The sequence below is a fragment of the Apaloderma vittatum genome, unplaced genomic scaffold (genome assembly GCF_000703405.1).
Source record: "Apaloderma vittatum isolate BGI_N311 unplaced genomic scaffold, ASM70340v1 scaffold13089, whole genome shotgun sequence".
NCBI classification, from domain to species: Eukaryota; Metazoa; Chordata; class Aves; order Trogoniformes; family Trogonidae; genus Apaloderma; species Apaloderma vittatum.
The window spans coordinates 16,496-36,432 of record NW_009737029.1 but is presented as its reverse complement, the minus strand read 5'-3'; the positions used below and the strand labels follow the sequence as shown (position 1 = coordinate 36,432).

The following is a 19,937-nucleotide window of genomic DNA, read 5'->3' as shown; positions in this document are numbered from 1 at the left end:
TAAAGTGGGAGAAAACTGAAATGGGACAGTTATTGCAGCACAGTCGGGCTGAAAACCTCTATAAAAATGTTGTTTTCCCGAGAAGTATTTCTAAAATTGCTTCCCAGTGGTTTCCTTCCCTGGGAACCTCCATGGGGGACAGGGAGGATCACATGTTGAGCTGGTTCCATCAGTGGCAGCCCAATAAATTGTGTACAAAATCATTAATAGATGTATTTCTCTTTAGATTTCAAGCTTGAACTGGGTTTTCCTGGGGGAATTTTGAAATAATCGTGGGAGAAAAGCATGCTCTGAAATTCAGAGATATAAACAACCTTGTGAATTCAGCATTTCTTCCTGCTGGGTGGATACTTTTGTTTCTTCTCCCAGAGAAAAGCCTTGCAGTATAAAGAAATTACATTCCGTTCAAAAAGCAGCAAACATTTTAAAAATTGGATTCCCACCAAACTGTCTCAGTGGGGTGACATTACCACCAGCTAAAGCAAGAAAAGAAAGTAATTTCTGTAAATTCTTGTTTTGGGAGTGGATTTCTCTTCCTTACTTGCATAGATTTGGGGAGGAAAAATACCAAAGCTTGCCTTTTTTTTGTTTCTACAGCAATGTGCGTTGGAGGTGGGGCTGTGCAGTGTCATACGTGGGCAGCAAGAATGTTGTAACCATTTAGGCTGGAGGAGTGCCTTGGATCCCAGTACTGTTCGCTGATAGAAACAGGTTTATCATCTGTGCAGGGCAAAGATGGAAAAAGAAACACAAAAATAAAAATCCTGGATAGCCAAAGGGGATAAAATCCCCCTCCTTCTAACACAAGGGGATAGAAAGATCAGATCGTTCTTTATTTTTGTGGTGTTTTACCCCCATGAAAACAGCAGTACACTTTAGTCTCTGGGGTTGGAAAAAAAAGTCACTAACCTGCCACGGTTCTTGGATTATGTTTCATATCCTTCCCAGTTTAGCAGGTAACTACAGGACAAGCCAATAAACAACTATTATATTCCTTTAAGACCATTCTTGTTTTCAAATGTCTTTGCAATCCTTGAGAAATTTCTTAATTCAGAAGTGGGGTGGAACGCAAGAAATACTTTGCATTTTTGGTGCCTTTCCACCACAAAAAGCTTTGCCTGTGTGGTATTGCCCTCTGCTGGGACCGGTGTGAGGAGTCCCACCAGTCCCACAGCAGAGCGTGCTGCTGAGGTTGGTCTCCTTTCAGAGGTGTCCTTCAGCGACAAGGATCTGAATGCTCATTCGCAGTTGCCTTGATCCACATAGCGCTCCTGGTTTGATTTATTTTGTCGACAGAGAATCTTTTATGGACAGGGTTTTGTTTTAATGCAGCTTTAAAAGCATTAGAGGTCTTTGATAATCATTCCTTTTCCAGCAAATATTCTAAGTAACCATACTCGTTTTCATATAGGACCTGCCCTTTGAAGATAGTTGCATCAAACATCCATGCAGAATCGTATGATATGCTCCGAAGTAACAGAAATCTTTTTTTTTTCCCCCCTTAGTGTCACCTGATTCACTATCTGAGACTCAGCCATCACTTGATAGTGCTGAATTATTTGATTTACACCTTTGACAAGCTAAAGTCTGTCACCTCTGAAGACATCAACATCACGGATGCTGTTTTTGATGGTGTCGAAGTCAGAGTGTTCGAACCTCCTGCGAAGCGAGATGAAAGGCTCAAGCGCAGCGTTGTTTACATCCATGGAGGGGGCTGGGCCTTGGCAAGTGCAAGTATGTGTCTGACAGTAATTAAATAGGATTCTGGTCTGATTTTTTCTCCCAGCGGGAGAAGCCAAAAGCTGCTTTTCCTGCCAGGGATGGCAATTTTGCTAAGATGTATCCGAATTCTCCGCTCTGGTAGATCAGCTCTAAGAAAGGAACCGGGAAGATGTTGTGAACACACAGCAAAAATGCATATCTTATCTGCACATGAGCTGTTAAAGGACCAAAAGGTTGATTTTGTTGCATCCTGAGAGGACAAAATAGCTTATTGTTTGAATTCCTGGAATGCCTGGGTGGGCTGTTTGGGCCAGCCCCCTGTTTTCTGTGGTCACGTGCAAAAGTTGATCCTTGGTGATCAGGATCCAGTGGCTACATTTAAGAGTTTTGGCCCATTTTCATACAAAAAATAGCAAAAGAATGAGCTGAACAACATGAGCTACAAACAGTTAACCACTGATCATTCCACTGATCCTGTCCATACAATCTTGATGCATTCTGTGGCTTCATCTATAGAAAAAGAACATTAATGGGGTTCCACAGCAATGACTATTTTGATTGCATTTGACCTGTGCATGTATAAGATACTTAGACCATGATTTAAGTGCAATCTAGGTTCCTAGATATCTAAAATCTGGCCTCCGTTTGCCTTTGGAAATTCCAGTCTTTTTGTCCCACAGTCCCCTAGCAGTTAAAAATTTTGTCTTCCTACATAGGAATTGTGCATCAAGATGGGTTTTCTTAGGCCTGCCTGAGGGATGTTTGTTAGCGTCCTGCCCACCGCATTTGTTCTGGAACAGTTTGCGAGTGACACTTGCTGTGCAAAAAGTTTATATTGAATTACAGCACTTTGTTTGGATGACTGTAATTCAACTGTGTCAGATGCTGTCCTTGAATCCAAGATGCAGAAGTTAATGGCACAAATGTTACAGCTAAATAATAAATTCTAAGACTAGATACTTTAGAAAACACTTAGTGTCTTAGTGTATTTTATAGTACCGGGAATCGACAATTAAGTAACAGGAAAGGAGTAAAATTAAAGAAAATCATTGCACCGATAAATAGGATAGCTGTGATTAATTCTCTCATAAATGAGTAGTTCAGTTGACGTTAATAGGGCAGCTCATTTGAATCAAAGCAAGGGATGCTGTAATAAAATGAACAACAAATGGTGAGTCACACAGGGATAACTGTGTGTGGATGCTGATGCCCCCAAGTCACCGGGCACTGTACGTTTTGCCCAGCTGAGAGAATTGTGACAGGTGGTGTGAAATGACATGCCCCGAGTCACCAAGAAACAGAGCAGAAAGAAAGCATTAGACTGCAGGACTTCTCAAGGCACAAATTACGCTCTTTCTGCTACAATATGTATTTGGCACTTTGTCCGTTGTAAGCTGATTTCATTGATTTTGCTTATATTTGTATCACGTTTATATTTTCTGAGAAGACTTATGTACAGCTTTGTGAATATTGACATAAATGGATTCATGTGTCCCTAACACCACGTTCTTTTGTTCCAGGAACAAGCCTTTATAACAACCTCTGCAGAATCATGGCTGAATCTCTCAACGCTGTAGTTGTCTCAGTTGAGTGAGTAATCTAAAACTGATCGAGTAGTTTTAAGGTATCAGAAATATGTAACCTAGTTCTTTTAGCTTTTCTCTTTTTGCTGGCTTGTGTATAAGGTTTTAATGTGGACAGTGATCCTCTATACCAGTCTGATACTCTTATCCTTTTAGAATTATAACAAATTGGAATGGTATCAAAAATTCATTTGGGTTTCTAATTGTCTTAAAGGTCATTTGAGAAGGCGCAAATGTGGGAAAAGAAAGTAGCACTGAATGCAATTGGAGGAATACTAAAATGCAAATGCTAGTGCATCTTACAATTGTATCTACGTGTAAGGAGGCCAAATGAAACCTGAAGTCACTCAGATGCCAAGTTATGATTCTATAAATACTTGTGAACTTTACAAACAATCAGAAAACCCAAACCAAACGCATTTGGACATGATATGTACCTGAAGGAAAGCTGAACCACATCTCTGTTATCTCCTCCTGTAGCAAGGGGCACTTTTCCCATCCTCAGTGGTCACTCCCCCTGCTACAAGGTATATTTTTAATACTTAGGTATTTAAAATAATATTTAGATGTGTATACATGATATTAAAATGTATATATTAAATCCCCGTCAAGTCTGCCTATAAGCACAGGTCCTAAGTCACATTGAGCATGGGTCAGCAACCTAAAAACTGTCAAATCAAGTTATCCCTGCTCATTAACCAGGAGCCACGGTGGAGTCTGGCAGTTCCCTGCTGCTCTCAATCTCCCCCCGTCCCAGCCATCTCATTTAAGCCTCGTGCTCCACTCGAGAGCGGAGGCCTGCCCGGGTGCCAGACATCAGAGAAGCAGGGCTACGTTTCTAACTCGCTGAACAGTTCCAAGGTAAACAAACCTTTCAGCTAGCTAACTGCAGTACCAAGATGACTCCAACTTGACCGGTACTTTTCCCACCCTTATTGTCAACTTCAGTATTTTCTTTTGCAAACCCAATCACTTGATGGAACTACTCAAGTTTCCCTCCTGCAGCTGATTACTTACCAAGCTCTGTGATCTAATTGCAACTTAATTATATGGAGTTGCTGTTACTCGTTCAATACTTACAGTGTATTTTAAGGGGTTGTGCTTTTCTATTTCTTTATTAATAGAAAAAAATAAAAGTAAAAAAGCAGCTGTTGGTTATTCCATACAAGCAGTGATCACAGTATTGAAAAGTTCCTGATTATTTCTTCTCTGATTTATAGCACTATAATTCTGCCTGTTTCTCTGAGTTATTGTTTACCTCTTCTCCTTAGCCAATATATCTTTCAGTCAAGGCGTTTGTACTCATTTAGTGAAGACTAATTAGATTTCTCATTGGTTTAATTGCACATCTCGCTTTCATGATATATGCACAGTCTGTTACCTCGTTTTGCGAGGAGCTCCCGAAGGACTTTCTCGTATTCCTTTGTGATTGATGCAATATATAAATTGCTTTCTGAACGCAGGTGAGATTTGGAGCTTGAAACACTTTCTGTATAACCTAAGTTTAAAATTTATTCTGCGTAGGAATTCTGCATATTCTGTGATTTGAGATATGAAACTGAAGATTCTGAAGAAAATGTTTTGAATCAGAAAACTAGATTTTGTTTTGCTTGTTTTGCTCGGCTCTACTCAGAATATGTAAAATCTGTTCATTGAAAAGCTACAAAAACAGAAGACATGCTTTGTACCATAAGGCCTAGTAACAGCTCTTGGATTACATATTATTCAGTAAATATGAACAGATTTCTCCTGCGCTGTTATTTAGAAACTGAGAAAATCTCATGAGTGGGACTCAGCTGCTGGCTGTTCCTGGGCAGACGGTTTGCTCGCTGTGCCTCAGTCTCTCTGCCTGCGCAGGGTGTCTGTTCCTGCTCCCCTCCTCCATAAAGGAGAGGAATTACTAAACCTGTTGCATTGGAGCAAAGTGGTATTTGCTTCTTGGCAAGGTTCACTCTCTGTTGAGCACAGGTAAAAATTTGGGAAACAGAACTGCTTAGGTGTTTGGCCCACTGGAATCCATTGGGTGTAGTGTATGACTTACTCTCCCTCCTGCTAATTAAGGTGGGGATTTGGATGAAAACCAGCCTGATTGTAATGACTCCCTTACCAAGGGTGTTTTCGATATTCATTCATTTTTATAATGCGTGATAAAACCCTCTGTTGGGAAATCGTAGGAAAGCACTGCACAATTTTTACTATCTTGGTATTATTCATATTTAGTAGGTTCACATTAATCTTTCAGAATTAGAGCATTAATTATAAGGTTAAGTCTTATGTAAGTATTATACACTTCATATTTTTTCCCCTAATGTTTATGCTAATGAAGTAGTTATTTGCCATCAAGGAATACCTGGTATCCCCTATTATCCTGAAAGAGAGATACATTGAAGACAATAACTGTTTCTCACCTCTTTTCTCTGCAGATACAGGCTGGTACCAGAGGTGTGCTTCCCCGAGCAATTCTATGATGCTCTTCGTGCCACAAAGCATTTTTTGCAGCCTGATGTCTTAGCTGAGTATTCAGTTGACCCAAGTCGAATTGCAATTTCTGGCGACAGTGCGGGAGGAAATCTGGCAGCTGCTGTGTGTCAGCAGGTAACATCCAGTGTCTGTCGTGTATTCCCCAGTTCGGTGATGGCTGTAGGTTGATAGATTTCTTGTGCTGCATCATCACAGGGTGATATCTCAAACCTAAAGACAGAGCAGTGGAAAGCAGGCATCTAGTCACTTTAGAGAAGAAAAATGAGTTGATTGCAACATGAATCACGTATCTTGCTGCAGTTACAAGTTGTTGTGGGCCAGATTTTAAGAGCAAGTAGCTAAATGATTTTTTTTTTACCCCTTTTTCTGGCGAGTTCTTTGTTTTTCCAGGTAGGTAATGAGGTTCATGCATCACTTTAGAGAAGAAAAATGAGTTGATTGCAACATGAATCACGTATCTTGCTGCAGTTACAAGTTGTTGTGGGCCAGATTTTAAGAGCAAGTAGCTAAATGATTTTTTTTTTTACATCTTTTTCTGGCGAGTTCTTTGTTTTTCCAAGTAGGTAATTAGATTCATGCATAATTTATCAATTTAGCTTCCTAATTTTAGGTGCTTGTCTCTGAAAAAATGGTTTTTTTTCTTTCTAATACAAATGAAGGACGAAAAATACAATAAATGAAGCTTAATTCTCCTGTTAAATTGTGTTCCTGTAGCATTTTGCAATTCTAAGGAAATTTCTTCTGTGTATCTGCAGTTTAAATATAATCTGAATTTAATCTAGTAAAGATTTTAAAGGCAGCCTGAAGCAAGTAATGATTCATGGTTGAGTGAAATATTATTATTAGCTTTCTCATATTGCCATAACCATTGGTGATAAGAAAGCAGATACCATATTCAGATAACTAATTATCATGACAACCTTGCAATATTGAATTAGGGTGAAAAAATTAATAAGAAACAATTACACTAAAAGTTTCAATACTGAGGACTGATAAACACGATAGTACCATGTTTTGGAAAAAGCATTCCTAATTCATTTTCCTGGTGCATAATTCTTTTTAAACAAGATGAGATGCGACAGAGAATTAATAAGAAACAATTACACTAAAAGTTTCAATACTGAGGACTGATAAACACGATAGTACCATGTTTTGGAAAAAGCATTCCTAATTCATTTTCCTGGTGCATAAACAAGATGAGATGTGACAGAGAACTCTGTATCTTGTGTAGAAGATGAAGCAGAGACAGTGTTTGCTGATTCTTTTGGTAAAAGAATTAAGGGACAACAAATGTATGATTGATAGGCTCAATTCAAATGCTGAAGGTCGGGTCAAGTCATGGTGAAGCCTTTGCTAGAGAAAATTGTTGATGCCAACAATTTGTATATGCTGAAAGAACAATTAGATAAATTTGTGAAAGAAAAATCTATAAAAAGCCATTAAAAGCAAGAATAGCTCCTTTGATTCAGGACATTTTTCAGTTGCCAATTGTTAAGCTGGGCACTGTGTTAGAGAGAAGCCACTTTGCACTTTTTTTTCTTCTTATACCCTTCAATAAACTGCCACTGGTTTCAGCTGGAGACAGGAGTCTGCCTGAATGGCTGTCCTTGCAAGAGAAGAAAAAGATCAGGCTGCTAATATTTCAGCCAAAAGAGCGACGTTATTTGCCTAAGAGCAGAATTCAGCCTCAAAATTGTCAGATGAATGGTTGCTTGCATGAAGTTATAAGCTGATATTGTAATGTGGATGTTCTTTAAAATCCCAGTTATGTCCTGTATTTTTCCCTTCAGCTTAGCAAAGATGAGCAATTGACCATCAGACCGAAACTGCAGGCTTTGATTTACCCAGTCCTTCAGGCGTTTGACTTCAATACACCTTCTTATCAGCAGAACATGAATATGCCCGTTCTTCCTCGTTATGTCATGATCAACTACTGGATAGATTATTTCAATGGTAATTATGACTTGGCTCACTCACTGCTGATTAACAACCACACTGCTCTTGACGTTGGCCAAGCTCTGTCTTTCCGAGGACGTCTGAACTGGACATCTCTGCTGCCATCGTCGTTCAAAAAGAACTACAAGCCTGTCGTACAAACCACAGGCAAGGCTGAAATCATCCAGGAGATACCAGGGCTGCTCGATGTACGAGCAGTCCCGCTCCTCGCAGAAAACGAAACGCTGCAGCTGCAGCCCAAGACTTACATCCTGACCTGCGAGAATGACGTCCTGCGGGATGACGGGGTGATGTACGCCAAGCGCCTGGAGAACGCCGGCGTGGAGGTCACGCTCGATCACTTCGATGACTGCTTTCACGGCTGCATGATATTCACCATTTGGCCGACCGATTTCTCGGCAGGCGTTCAGACCAGGAACAGCTATATCAAATGGCTGGATGAAAACCTCTGAAGAGAGAATCTCTCCAGAAGACACAGGGTACGCAGCTCTGGGGTCTTCTTGCTAAAGAGCAAACAAGGATCAAGTGCACTTTTTCCAGTTCTGACTTCACCCGTTCAGCTGCAGCTGCTGGGGTTACACACCAGCAACTGCAGCGTCCGCTAGCTCGATTGGCCTTACTCAGCAAGTATTTTGAGAAACACTTTTTCAAACTTTGATTTTGGTTTTTTTTCTCCCTTCTTTCAGATAAGAGTTGCCACACATAAAAAAATGTTGAGCAGGGCAGTCAGCATTCCTGTAGCATTCTTAACTGGCTGCAACCTTCAGGCTTTGACTCTTAATTAGGTACAAAGGCCTTGACTTTAAAATGATGTGAAGTAAAGCCAAACACCTACATCTACATCTGAATATGTAAAAAAGGGAGGTAGTTTTCAACAGTGGTGAGCACCTGATGTCAAAGAAAGTGTGAGAAATCTTATCTTTGGCAGCAGAGCCCTGCATTTGAATGTCAAGCATGCATTTAAGTGTTGGCTTTTAGGCACATAGACAAATGGCTCACTTAATTTTATTTAAAAAAACCCCTCTTCTAGGCAGATAAGATGATGTTAGACAAGTCTTTTAGCCAAATACCTAATTCAGCTTTGGAATTCGGTCTTTATTGTCTTCTAGTTATTTATACTTTGTAAAACCACAGGACTAAATATATTTTCAATAAAAAGTATTATTGCATACATACAAATAGGAGAAAATATTATGTATAGCAGCAGAATCCAGGTTGCTTATGTGAGTGAACTTCAAAGCTGTCTATTGTTTGGCTAAAGAACGTGACTTCATCTGTGTTTAAAGCCTCACCTGTATGACCTCCTTACAGAAAATACTGAGCTTTCTAAAAATAATCTGCTGTGTGGTTTGCACTAATGTTTGTAATTAATGGTAGAAGGTTTTGTTCACTTATTTTTCTTTCGTGCTTGTAGAGTTTATTACATTTTATGCTTCCTGGAAGGAGGGAAACAAGCAAGCAGATGTGGGCTCTAATCTGTATGGAAGATTTAAATCGGAGCTTTGTGGCTAAACTTTGTCTGTCTTCTAGACTGATCCAAAACTTGAGGTGAGATGATCTCACTGTTGTGTAACAAATCTCTGCAGTTTGAGCCAGTCTGTAAAAGTCAGACAAGCAGGACAGGGAAGTGAAACCACTTGCAACACTGTACAGTGTCCAGGAAGCTTACAGCTTTCAGAAATGAAGGTTATATCAAATTCCCAGTGTTTCCAGGTGAAGGAGAGAAAGGCTGACCCGTGACAAAATGAGTGGATTAAATTCATCCTCCACTTTACCACAGCCTTCCTGTGGGACCCCAGGAGAGCGACTTAATCTCCTCATGCCTCACGTTCTTTTTCTGCAAGAGAGAGAGTGGTAATTTCCTACCTCACAAAGGAGCTGTGAAGCTGAATTCGCAGGCATTGGCGAAACACGCGGATGTGATGGTGACTGGCAGGCACTCAATGGCTCCTGTGGCTTTGACTTTTTTTGACTTTCCATCCTTCTCTGATAGCTGGCTCTGAGCAGGTTGCCCCGTGACGGGAGATGCTGTGAGGCCGCGAGTCCTCCTGGGCAGTTCACTCATCTCTGGCCCAGTTCCTGTGAAAATACCATCAGGTGAGGCTTCCTGGCCCTTGGGAGAGCATGATAGAGGCAATTTCTTAGGGCAGGATTCTGAAAAAAATACTGGTAGCTCAAACTGTCTTCTGTCATTTAAAATATGTACAGATCAGTCCACATTCACTGCTATTTAAATAAGAGAATGGCTTTGCTGGATCGTTGCTTCCTAGAAATACCAGGTTGTTAATGTGGTTGGATGTGTTAAGAAAAGCTATTAATGAGACATGGCCTTGATGTAGGCTCAGTCATGCGGGCTGAAATTAATTTCTGGGCATAGGTTCATGTGGAGGTTACCAGCCAAAGCTTTTTCAACAGTGGCCCAGATTCTTCTTCCATTTAGATCGTTACAGAGACTCAGTGGAGTTAGAGCAGTTGAGTGACAACCTGAATCAGAATAAATTTTAGTCAAGATATCCAATTACCACTGTGGGGGAATTCAAACTTTTTTCTGAATTTAAACTCTCTTTCCTCCTTTCCCCCATAAACACAACCTAAGTGTAAATTATATATCTATGAAAAACAGACAGTAACCAAAGTTAAGTCCATTCTAAAGACAAAGATCACTAATCTTGAAGAATGGTCTGCTCCAGCATCCTTTCCACTGTATGGAAACAGCTCCATTTACGTGACATTTAGAACCATGACTTGCAGAGACAAAAAATACCAGTACACTGGGCTGTAAATAACAGGCATCTTCCTGGCTTTCCCACTTCACGAGCAAACTCATGTCAGATGTAATTTATATCCACCTGCTGTCATTAAAAGTAACTGTAGTACTGGAAAAAAAATGGTTAATATTCCTATAAATTCAATAATAATTAAGTTTGCTTCAGATCAGCATTTGTTTATGGCTAAGTTATAAGTTCCTGCTGTGAAGCTACAGTATATTTGCTGCTGGGTTGTTTTTTGTTGTTTTTTTTTGACTGAAATGGAGAGCTTGAATATATATTCATGAAGTTGGCTGTAAATTTCTTTCATGCACTGAAGCACATTAAAGTCTTGGCACAAGAAATGGTAGTGAGTGTACAACTGGACTGGATGTGTTTACTAAGGCATCGCCAGCTTGATGCGACATCCAAGATCGCAGCACAACTTGGGTGCAGCGTTACAGGATTAACTAGGTCTGTCAGAATATCGTGAGTGCTTTTGTCTTGCAGCTGTGTGGTTTAAGTACGCGATAGCTGCAAAGATACGCAGTGGATGCCATCACATATAAAAAGAGGTCCAAATTCCAGCTATAAAAAGACATTTTAGTACAAAGCTGCACAAGACACTTGATTTAAATTCAGTGTAAACCTTGAAGTAAGGTTTCCTTCTATTTTACTTTGTTCCCCTTTGCATGCAGTCCCCCCAACCCCAAAGTTGAACGCTCAGGGTTGTTTCCAGCTGAGCTGCTGGAAGCTCCTCCAAACCAAGCACTGACTCGCTCAGCCGGGCAGGCAGGTGTGGTTATAGGCAGCCGATGCCTGCCAGCAAGAAGTCCAAGGTTAATGCCTGTGACACCACCTCGATTTGTTCATGCCTTTAGTCCTACATCTCCTGAAGTGTTTCCCTGGACACACCTAGCATCCTTGGTTATGTCACAGAGCAGTTTAGGGCCCTCTGCAGGATCACAGCAAGTATTTGTAATGCTATTTCAACTGTACGCAGTAAAAAGGTAGTCTTCTAAAGCAAGATAGCCAATAAATTTGTCTACTTTTCATTAAATCAACAAGTGTTGTAACAAATACATGCCCCGCCACAGCTTCTACAATTAGACTTTATCCATTACAAGAACATCTTGTCCCTAATGGCTATAAAATCTTTCAAATGTAAGCTTTACCAAAAAAAAAAAAAAAGGCACTCATATAACAGAACCTGTAGTCATTTTTATCCTACTTTCATAGACATAAGAACTGTATTGACAGATTCCCAGTATCTTGGCCAATATTCACAGGAATAAATGGAGGCTTTGTCTCCCTGGCTTAGGACCTCTTAAGGGATGGGTGTTTGTTAGGTATTTCTGAAAACCCAGACCTGTTTAAAGACATTTCGCAGTGCTTAAAATTACAAATAAGTTGAATTTCCTAACCTTCATCTAAGTAATTCCAAAATTGCATCCCTAGGCAAAGCAGAAAGGCCATTGTGGATTACAAGTCCTACAAACTAAAAAGAAGTGCTTTATCTTTAAAACATTATTTGTTAGTGATTGGGTCTCCACATATTTTTAATTGCTTCCCAAACTTTATTAGGAACTTTCTTGAATAAAATCATTAGAAGTAGGTTAACCTGTGTTAAACCTTTTAAGCTGCTGTGATCTGTAACAATGATGTTAAAAAACCAAAACCAAACGAGCTGGTTTGATGTTCTCTTATTTATGATGTTCAAAACCCCCAAGTACAACATACTTGATGTGAATGCATTCACTGTTTTATGCATGACCAGTTTTTGCTTCTTTCCCAGTGCAGGGGAAAGGTCTTGTAAGATCTAATTAGCAAGTGTGACTGAGATGTGGTATCAAAATGAAGAACAAATAAAAAAAGTGAAATGTATCTGTGATGACTTTTTTCTTTCCCTCCAGGACCACTGATTTTATTTTCTAAGGTGCAGCCTTTCCAATTAGAGTTTTCAGTGAGCAGCAGTCAGCGAAACAGAACGGGAGACCTCAGAGTTCCCGAAGAAATGCTGAACCAAAGCCAAGGTCGTTGTTTTCAAGGCAGGAAACCTCGCCTGTGTCCCCGTGGGCTGGGAGGGTGACCTCCTCATACTTCATTTCTGCCAAATTAACTAATGGTGACCACATGTCCCAGTGTTGAATAGTGGGTAGTACCTGCACTTGTGCTGTTCTTTTCTTTCGAGATAGACAGCAGAACTCATGTGCTCCATTCTGGTCTATAAACACATTTTTTTTATATGTTTATCGATCATGTATATGTTTCCAATCTCTTTTAGCCAGTGGAAGCCCTGGTTCTGTTTTTGTTCCTATTTACCTTCCTTTCACATCCTTTCTCTCTGAACTGTTGCCATTTTCTTCCCCTGCTCTCTCATTTATTAATGGTCACCACAGCATTGCTTTTGAAATATTCTCATGTAGGAGTTTGCTGGTTTGTGATCCTGTGACCTTCACAGAACATAAAGTTTTCCTTTTGAAAAAAGGTGCTGGGTAAAAAAAAAAAACTTCAAAGGACTTACTTATAAGCCTATTTTTAAGTCAGCAGGAGTTTGCATTAACTTGAGCACATTAAAAACAGCCTGGGCCTTATAAAATATTTTTTTCCAGTTATGTTTTCTTATATTTAGTAAAAAGTCTACCCATCGGGTCTTGCCAAGGCCAGGGCAGTGCCTCCGAGGGCCAGGTGCTGGTGCAGGAGGATGCAGGGTCAGCACTCGCCGAAGGACTCGTTGCCATCCCTGCTGCTCTTCCAGGGCAACACCTTAAAGCCCCTGGCACTAAACCTTCAACCGCACCTTCATCCGGCGTTAGATGAGTACGTGAGGCATCTTAATTCAAGCGTCACTCCTGGATCCAGCCCAGCTTTTTTTACAGAGCTACGGTGCCCCTGTGAGCCATCCACGCAGGGCTGGCTGACACGGCGAATCTCACCGGCAAGGGAAACTTGGAGGCTGAGCCTGGTGCCACTCGCCCCTCTGGCTGCACTGGGTGCCCCCGCGGTGCTGGGGCTGTGTTTTCCTGCTCCCATTGCCAATCCCGTTTCCCACCTCCTACCCTCAGTCGTGGAATGGGAGCAGCAGTGGCTGCACAGCGGGGCTGAGACCCAAATGTCCCTCCACACATTTTTCTGCTTGCTCCTACTTATTTTTTTTTGCTGGCATTTATTTCTTTTGTAAGTGCAGTTTAAGTAGCTGGCAGCACATCATTCATATACCAACTTTCACAATTATACTCCAGAGCATTTAAAAGTGTTTATGAACTGCTCAACAGGAAGGCAGACAAAAGAAAACAAAAAAAAAAAGAATCCCTGCGATGGCTCCTTTAAAACTGTTTTTACAAGAACTGTATTTTAATTCTTTCTGACTTTACAAAAGCAAGAGAACACTAAATATTTCCATCACAACCGCTTGCTCTTTTCTGAAGCAGAATCACTCCAGAGCATTTAAAAGTGTTTATGAACTGCTCAACAGGAAGGCAGACAAAAGAAAACAAAAAAAAAAAGAATCCCTGCGATGGCTCCTTTAAAACTGTTTTTACAAGAACTGTATTTTAATTCTTTCTGACTTTACAAAAGCAAGAGAACACTAAATATTTCCATCACAACCGCTTGCTCTTTTCTGAAGCAGAATCTCTACAACCCACAGCGCTGCCCTTCATTAAGACAGTCTAGGGATACAGGAGAGGCAGAATTTGTTAAAGGAGACGATAAATTTCATATTAGGAGATTTAAAACAGCAATAATAATTGGTGGTATAGAAAACTACCTCTCCAACAAACACTGGGCCACTATTAGGACAGGTGCAGTAGCCTCAGTGCCACTGAGATGAGGGATTCAGAGTACAGTGAAAGAATAAAGGGAATTTTTACAGTTAACCTAGTAAGTTCATTACAACTGAATTTTAGTCTGCTTTCGATTAAAATATAATTCACACTATAGTCAGCAGAGGGAGCATTTAAAGCAAAGACTCGTTTGAAAAGGTCCGGTGCGTTTTGAAAAACACACTATAAAACCGAAAGCATTACGGCGGGAACTGCATCAAAATATTTGTGGCAACCGAGCCCCTGACTTGTGAATTCATGCATGGACAAGACATAAAACTCACTCTAATGGGAAAGTACACAGATTTCTTGCAAAAAAAAAACACAAACCAAACCAAAACCAACAAAACCCAAACAATCCTCCGAACTGTGCCTCAGTATGAATCACTTTCAGTCCTTGGCACGCTGTGAGGACTTTTTTTCAGGTGCTGTCAGCTCGGGTTTGCAAACCGTTTGGGGTGTGTGCGGGTGTTTGGGTCTCGCTGCGGATGCCTGTGCATGTTCTAAGTCTGCAAAGGCAAAAGGGTGAGGGAGTGCACCGAAGGGAATCCTGCCTCGCCACGCTGAGGGCACGGCTACCTGGGCTGTATTTTCAGGACTGTCTGCATTGCCTTCGCCTACATCTGGCTTGGTCAGTGAGGGATGCACGGAGGCAGAGCAGCAGCTCCAAAAATGAGGAGAGAGCCACGAGCGGCCCTGGAAGCAGTTGTATTTCAACCCTCAAGGGTAATACCTGAAAAAGGTAGGCTATTCCTGCACTTGTGCCATGGAATTTCTCTTCCTTTACTGGTGCATAAAGCAAGTCATCATAAGAAAAAGGTGATTTTTTTAGGGGCCTTGTGCACCCTGCTCCCGGTCCTGGGGAGAGGCGAGGGCTTTCTCAGAGCCCCACAGACAAAGCAGCCACGCTCTGTGCTGGGGCCCGCGGGAGCCAGCGCTGCTTGGCAGGGTCAGCAGTTGAGCTTTGGGTTGTTTTAGCAATGCAGTGAGTTACCTTTGATGTTTCTCACCATCCAGGAGCACGCAGGCGCTCTGCGCTGCGTTAGCTGCCGCCGCATCATCTGCTCCAGCGCGTTCATCCCTGCGACGCCAACGTGCCATGGGCGAGGGAACGCTGCAAAGGAGGAAAGGTGCAGTGAAGCAGAAGCGTACAGCGAGTGACTGTATCTACCTATAAGGGGGTGGGTTTTTCCCTCCTCTCCCCCAAAAAATCCCATGCTGAAAAGCATGCAAAGGCGGGAGTCCGCAGTGCCTCCCCAGGTGCGAGGAGCGAGGGGCTGCGCCCAGCAGTGGGGCTCCAAAAACTTCTGCATTTTCTTTCACATTCCCATTTTGCATCGCCGTTTCCTCTGCAAACAGTGCAACAGAGAGCTTACCAGACTTCTGAAATATCACACCATTACATCGCGAATCCTGCTTTTGATAACCTGTGTGGATGCTCAAGGGAAGGAAAATGCTATTTGTTATTTTGCAGTCACTTCAACGCACTGAAGGCACAGCCTAAGCCTGGTTTTGAGCACAAAGAGACAGCTCCTTAGTTCAGATCCTGTATGATTTGCTTGGATTCCGTGTGATTAATGAGAGATCACATCCTGGCTTTTCTATTTGATGTTAAACCCCAGAGCGGTTAGTGTACAGAAAGGGTGTCCCCTATATGAGGACTGTCTTTGAACAGAGATGTAGAGCTCATTGGGGGTTGTCCAACTCCACAGCAGAATTATGAAAATCAAAGACAGGGCTACAAATGTGAAAATGGTTTGCAGAACTGCCTGGCTCACCATGAGTAATATCATGAAGCTGGTAAAACAGAAGCTTTTAACCTGAGCCAGTGTATATTTTTAAGCATATTCTAAGGAAAAACTTATTATCAGATTATATTTGTGTATATATACATACACATATATATATGCGTATATATGCTGCAATAGTACAAACCTAGAACCTCTTAATTAAGGATTATAGAGTGACCTTTATAATGGTCCTTTTAGTCAGGCTAAAATGATGCTATTGACATGAAGTGGGGCTAGGCCTTTTATTGAAATCATCTTGATTTCTTGGGCTGATGATCTTCTCACATGGCTGAGTTTCCAAGGGAGTGTCTGAGTTTAAGCACATTTTGTACAAAGCTCTGCTAACCTGTCACCTTGAGGCGGATGCATATGCCATCAGCCATCCATTCCATCTCTTCTTCAAAACGTAGATCCCAATTCTAGCTTACTTTTCAATGCAGCTTTGAAATGCAACTTTATCCCAAGTAGTTCATTCTTATCGCAACACCTCTCCTGTGCCTGCCCAGAATGGAACCTCCTGAGCTGCGAAAAGTCGTTTGCTGTTTGCATATTAACCCAGCAGAGCCAACACAGCTGGGTGCTCTTCCTCCTGAAACTTCCTCAGCAGGCTTGTTTACTAACTCATCGTTAAGGGTTAACTCAGGACCAATTTGCCTTTGGTGACAGGAGTCACCAAACTTTACTTGCAGGCACCCAAACAACTTAGTTTGACCCAAGCTCAGTTTCCAGAACCGGAGCTGAGAGCAAACCCAGCGATCTTTCAGCTCCCAAATCAATCAGGGCACAGGAATCATTAAAATCTAATGTGTGCCAGGACCTGTAACGAAATTTCGCAGTCGCTTATTTTCCAGATGAAAAACAAGTTCAAGCAGAAGGTGCTTTTCCTGTAAATACCTCATCCTCTCCCTAAGTCATGCCAGGAGATCAGTACAGCACGGGAAGAAGAGCACTTGAGGGAAAATTTAAAACAGCAACAAACCCAGCAAGGACTGGAGATCGGCTGGGCTGAACCTTCGTGCCAGCACTAGCCCGGGCACTAGCCCTGGCACTAGCCCTGGCAGCGACAGGTCTCCCACGGGCAGAGCCATGGGGCAGGGCTGGTTGTTGACTCCCAAGTAGGGCTGAGGGGAATTCCACCACCGCTGTCACTTCTCTGTCCCCTCTCGAACAGCGCCTGGGCAGCCGCCAGCCCTTTGCAAACCTCTGATGAGTCAAAACAATGAAGGCGTTTGCTGGTGGAGGCTTGCAGGAAGAGATTGTGAGTTTAATTGAAACAGCTCATTCGCAGCCTGGGGAGCCTCTCTTTGCTCCCCAGTGGAGCCAGAGCAGCCAAAGGCTGGGATTCACCACTAGCCTGATGCTCAGCTGCCTGTGCTTCTGTATGATTTCTGTGCAATTCCCATATGATTTCTATACGGTTTCCATCGCCTGCCTGTGCAAGGCACTGCAGAATCCACCAGATCCCCAGAAGGCTGGCAGTGTTTACTCAGGGAAGGATTTTAGTAGGCAAACATGCCATCAGGAGCTGGCCCTTGCACTACCCGAGCAGGTTTGCTTTTTTCTTCCTTGATGGTGTTCCTACAACACCCAGGCTGCTGCAGGCTTGTGAGCATGGGGAGTTCTCTGAAAACATTATACTCCTCAGAGCAGCTGAGGAGACTTAGCTATTTGGTAAGGAAGAAATGACATATTGGCATTTTAGGACCTTAACAACAGCCTGCTGGGCCAACAGAGAGATCGATGTTCTAAGGGGCTCTGGGGCCATGAATCTAGAATTATAGAATTTTCAGGGTTGGAAGGGACCTTAAACCTAATCTAGTTCCAACCCCCCTGCATCAGGCTGCTCAGAGCAATAGCTGATGGAGGGGAACCCCAAGATCCCAGTCATAAGAGTCCAGGAGTACTCAGCGACTCTTGAGCTTTGTCACAGTGAGATTTCAGTAGGGACACAACTAATTCAGACTCTAAAACTTTTGCCCATGTATTTATAGTTGGTTCATTTAATGTGCTTATGAAGGAGCCTCTGACATCAGGGTGAGGGGAGCACCAACTGGAATGAACAAAGAGGGCATAAATGGGATTTTGTTATACTCTTTTGAACAGGCAAACTGCAACACTGGGACTGCAAGGTCAAAACTTTCAGACCTGGTACTTTCTGCAAGACCAATAAATTCACAAGCCAAGGAAAGAAGGACAGGGACTTGCTGTCCCTTATCTGCTCTGTCCCACCTGTCGGCTTGTTTCCAGTTCCCCAAAATGTTTGAAAATAAACAAGCCGGTGTGGTTTCAGTAAAGAGTGCTTCAAATATTAAACGAGCCTGCTGCTCGTAACTAATAAGGAAGGAGCTGGCCAGAGCACCCTGCCCACGTGTGCCTCAGCCTGAGCTGCTGTAAACAAGAGGTCAGCATCGCTCCGATAAAGCTGATAAACGCAAATCTTGGGAAATGTTAGGAACCAGTGCAAGGCAGGACAGCTTAGCTCTTTAGCAAAATCTTGCCAGAGGTATGCAGATTTCACCAGCCAAAACCAAATAGTTGTGATTAAGGAAAATGGGAATGGATTTTATGTGCTTTGAATAATCCTACGTATCTAAAGTTTCACTTGCCCTGAGTGTAGGAAGTTTCATTTATGTTTTCTCTCTGATCCATCTTGAGCAATAATCACTAAGTGAAATGAGTCCAGCTGGGCAAAGGTGCCTGGTTTTATACACTTTTACAGCCCTTATCAGGACTAACAAGAAGGGGTGAAATGTTGCAATCAGCCCACGGTCAGAGATAGCACCACTCCTGACTCTACCATTCTTACAAACACTGTTCTACGTTATGCCTGTAACTTCAGCTTTTTATTATTGCTAGGATTTAATGCATCAGATATTGAATGTGTTTGCATACAGGGCTGGAAATACAGGACCTAGCTAATTAAAAAGTAATTTTTTTTCCCCCAGGCTGATGTGTTTTAATCCTGCAGAGGTGCCCGCCCATCTGTCTTTCCTCATGTAGCTGGAGACACAGAATGTCACCACAGAGCTTTGTCTTTCTTTCTTATCCTTTTATTTCTCCTGCGTGTACCTCTTCATGCTTTAGACATTTGTTTTCTGTGGAAGTACTTTCTTGGTGGCACCCACAGGTAGAGAGAAGGTTTAAACTGAAGGTTGCAGGGAAAACTTTGCAACAAAGAGGCAGCAAGACTCTCTTGCAATGGGATGTTTCTACCAGAAGTTAAGAAGTCTATTTTTGTGAGCAATTCATGTGCCTAATATATATTTTCACCATAAAGAAAGCCACAAAGTTCAGTGGGTTTAGAGGTGCTAGCATTAGGCATTCTCAGGTTCTCAGACTCACTGATAAAGCAAGCAACCCGAGTTGGCATGGTTGATACCATTTCAGGCATTTTTGTCTTGTCTTTTTTTTTTTTTCCCCAAAACACTTTCACAGGGAAATAACCACAGGAAGTTGAGTGCCATGTTCAACAGGGGTGCATCTCCTGGATTTCCAACTTACTGAAACTATGTTCATAGAACCATAGAGTTGTCAGGGTTGGAAGGGACCTTAAAGATCATCTCGTTCCAAACCCCCTGCCATGGGCAGGGACATCCCCCACTAGCTCAGGCTGCTAAGCCTCCCCCCCCCCCCCCCCCCTGCCATGAGCAGGGGACATCCCCTGCTAGATCAGGCTGCCCAGAGCCCCATCCAGCCTGGCCTTAAAAACTTCCAGGGATGGGGCTTCCACCCCGTCTCTGGGCAACCTGAGCCAGTGTCTCACCACCCTCATGAGGAAGAACTTCCTTTTCTTCAATCAGTTAATTTGGGGATGAAGAACGAGGGACACTTGCA

General features: G+C 42.3%; 1 protein-coding gene across 1 annotated transcript; it reads left to right on the top strand.

Annotated features, from left to right (window-relative positions):
• Window positions 1–1,505: 1,505 nt before the first annotated feature.
• NCEH1 (neutral cholesterol ester hydrolase 1) lies at window positions 1,506–8,194 on the top strand (the record flags this gene model as incomplete). The annotated part of the gene is made up of 4 exons (XM_009877205.1): window positions 1,506–1,734; window positions 3,243–3,312; window positions 5,729–5,900; window positions 7,577–8,194. Coding segments are annotated over 4 exons (1,089 nt in total), but the record flags the coding sequence as incomplete, so codon positions are not given.
• Between the last annotated feature and the right edge of the window lie 11,743 nt (window positions 8,195–19,937).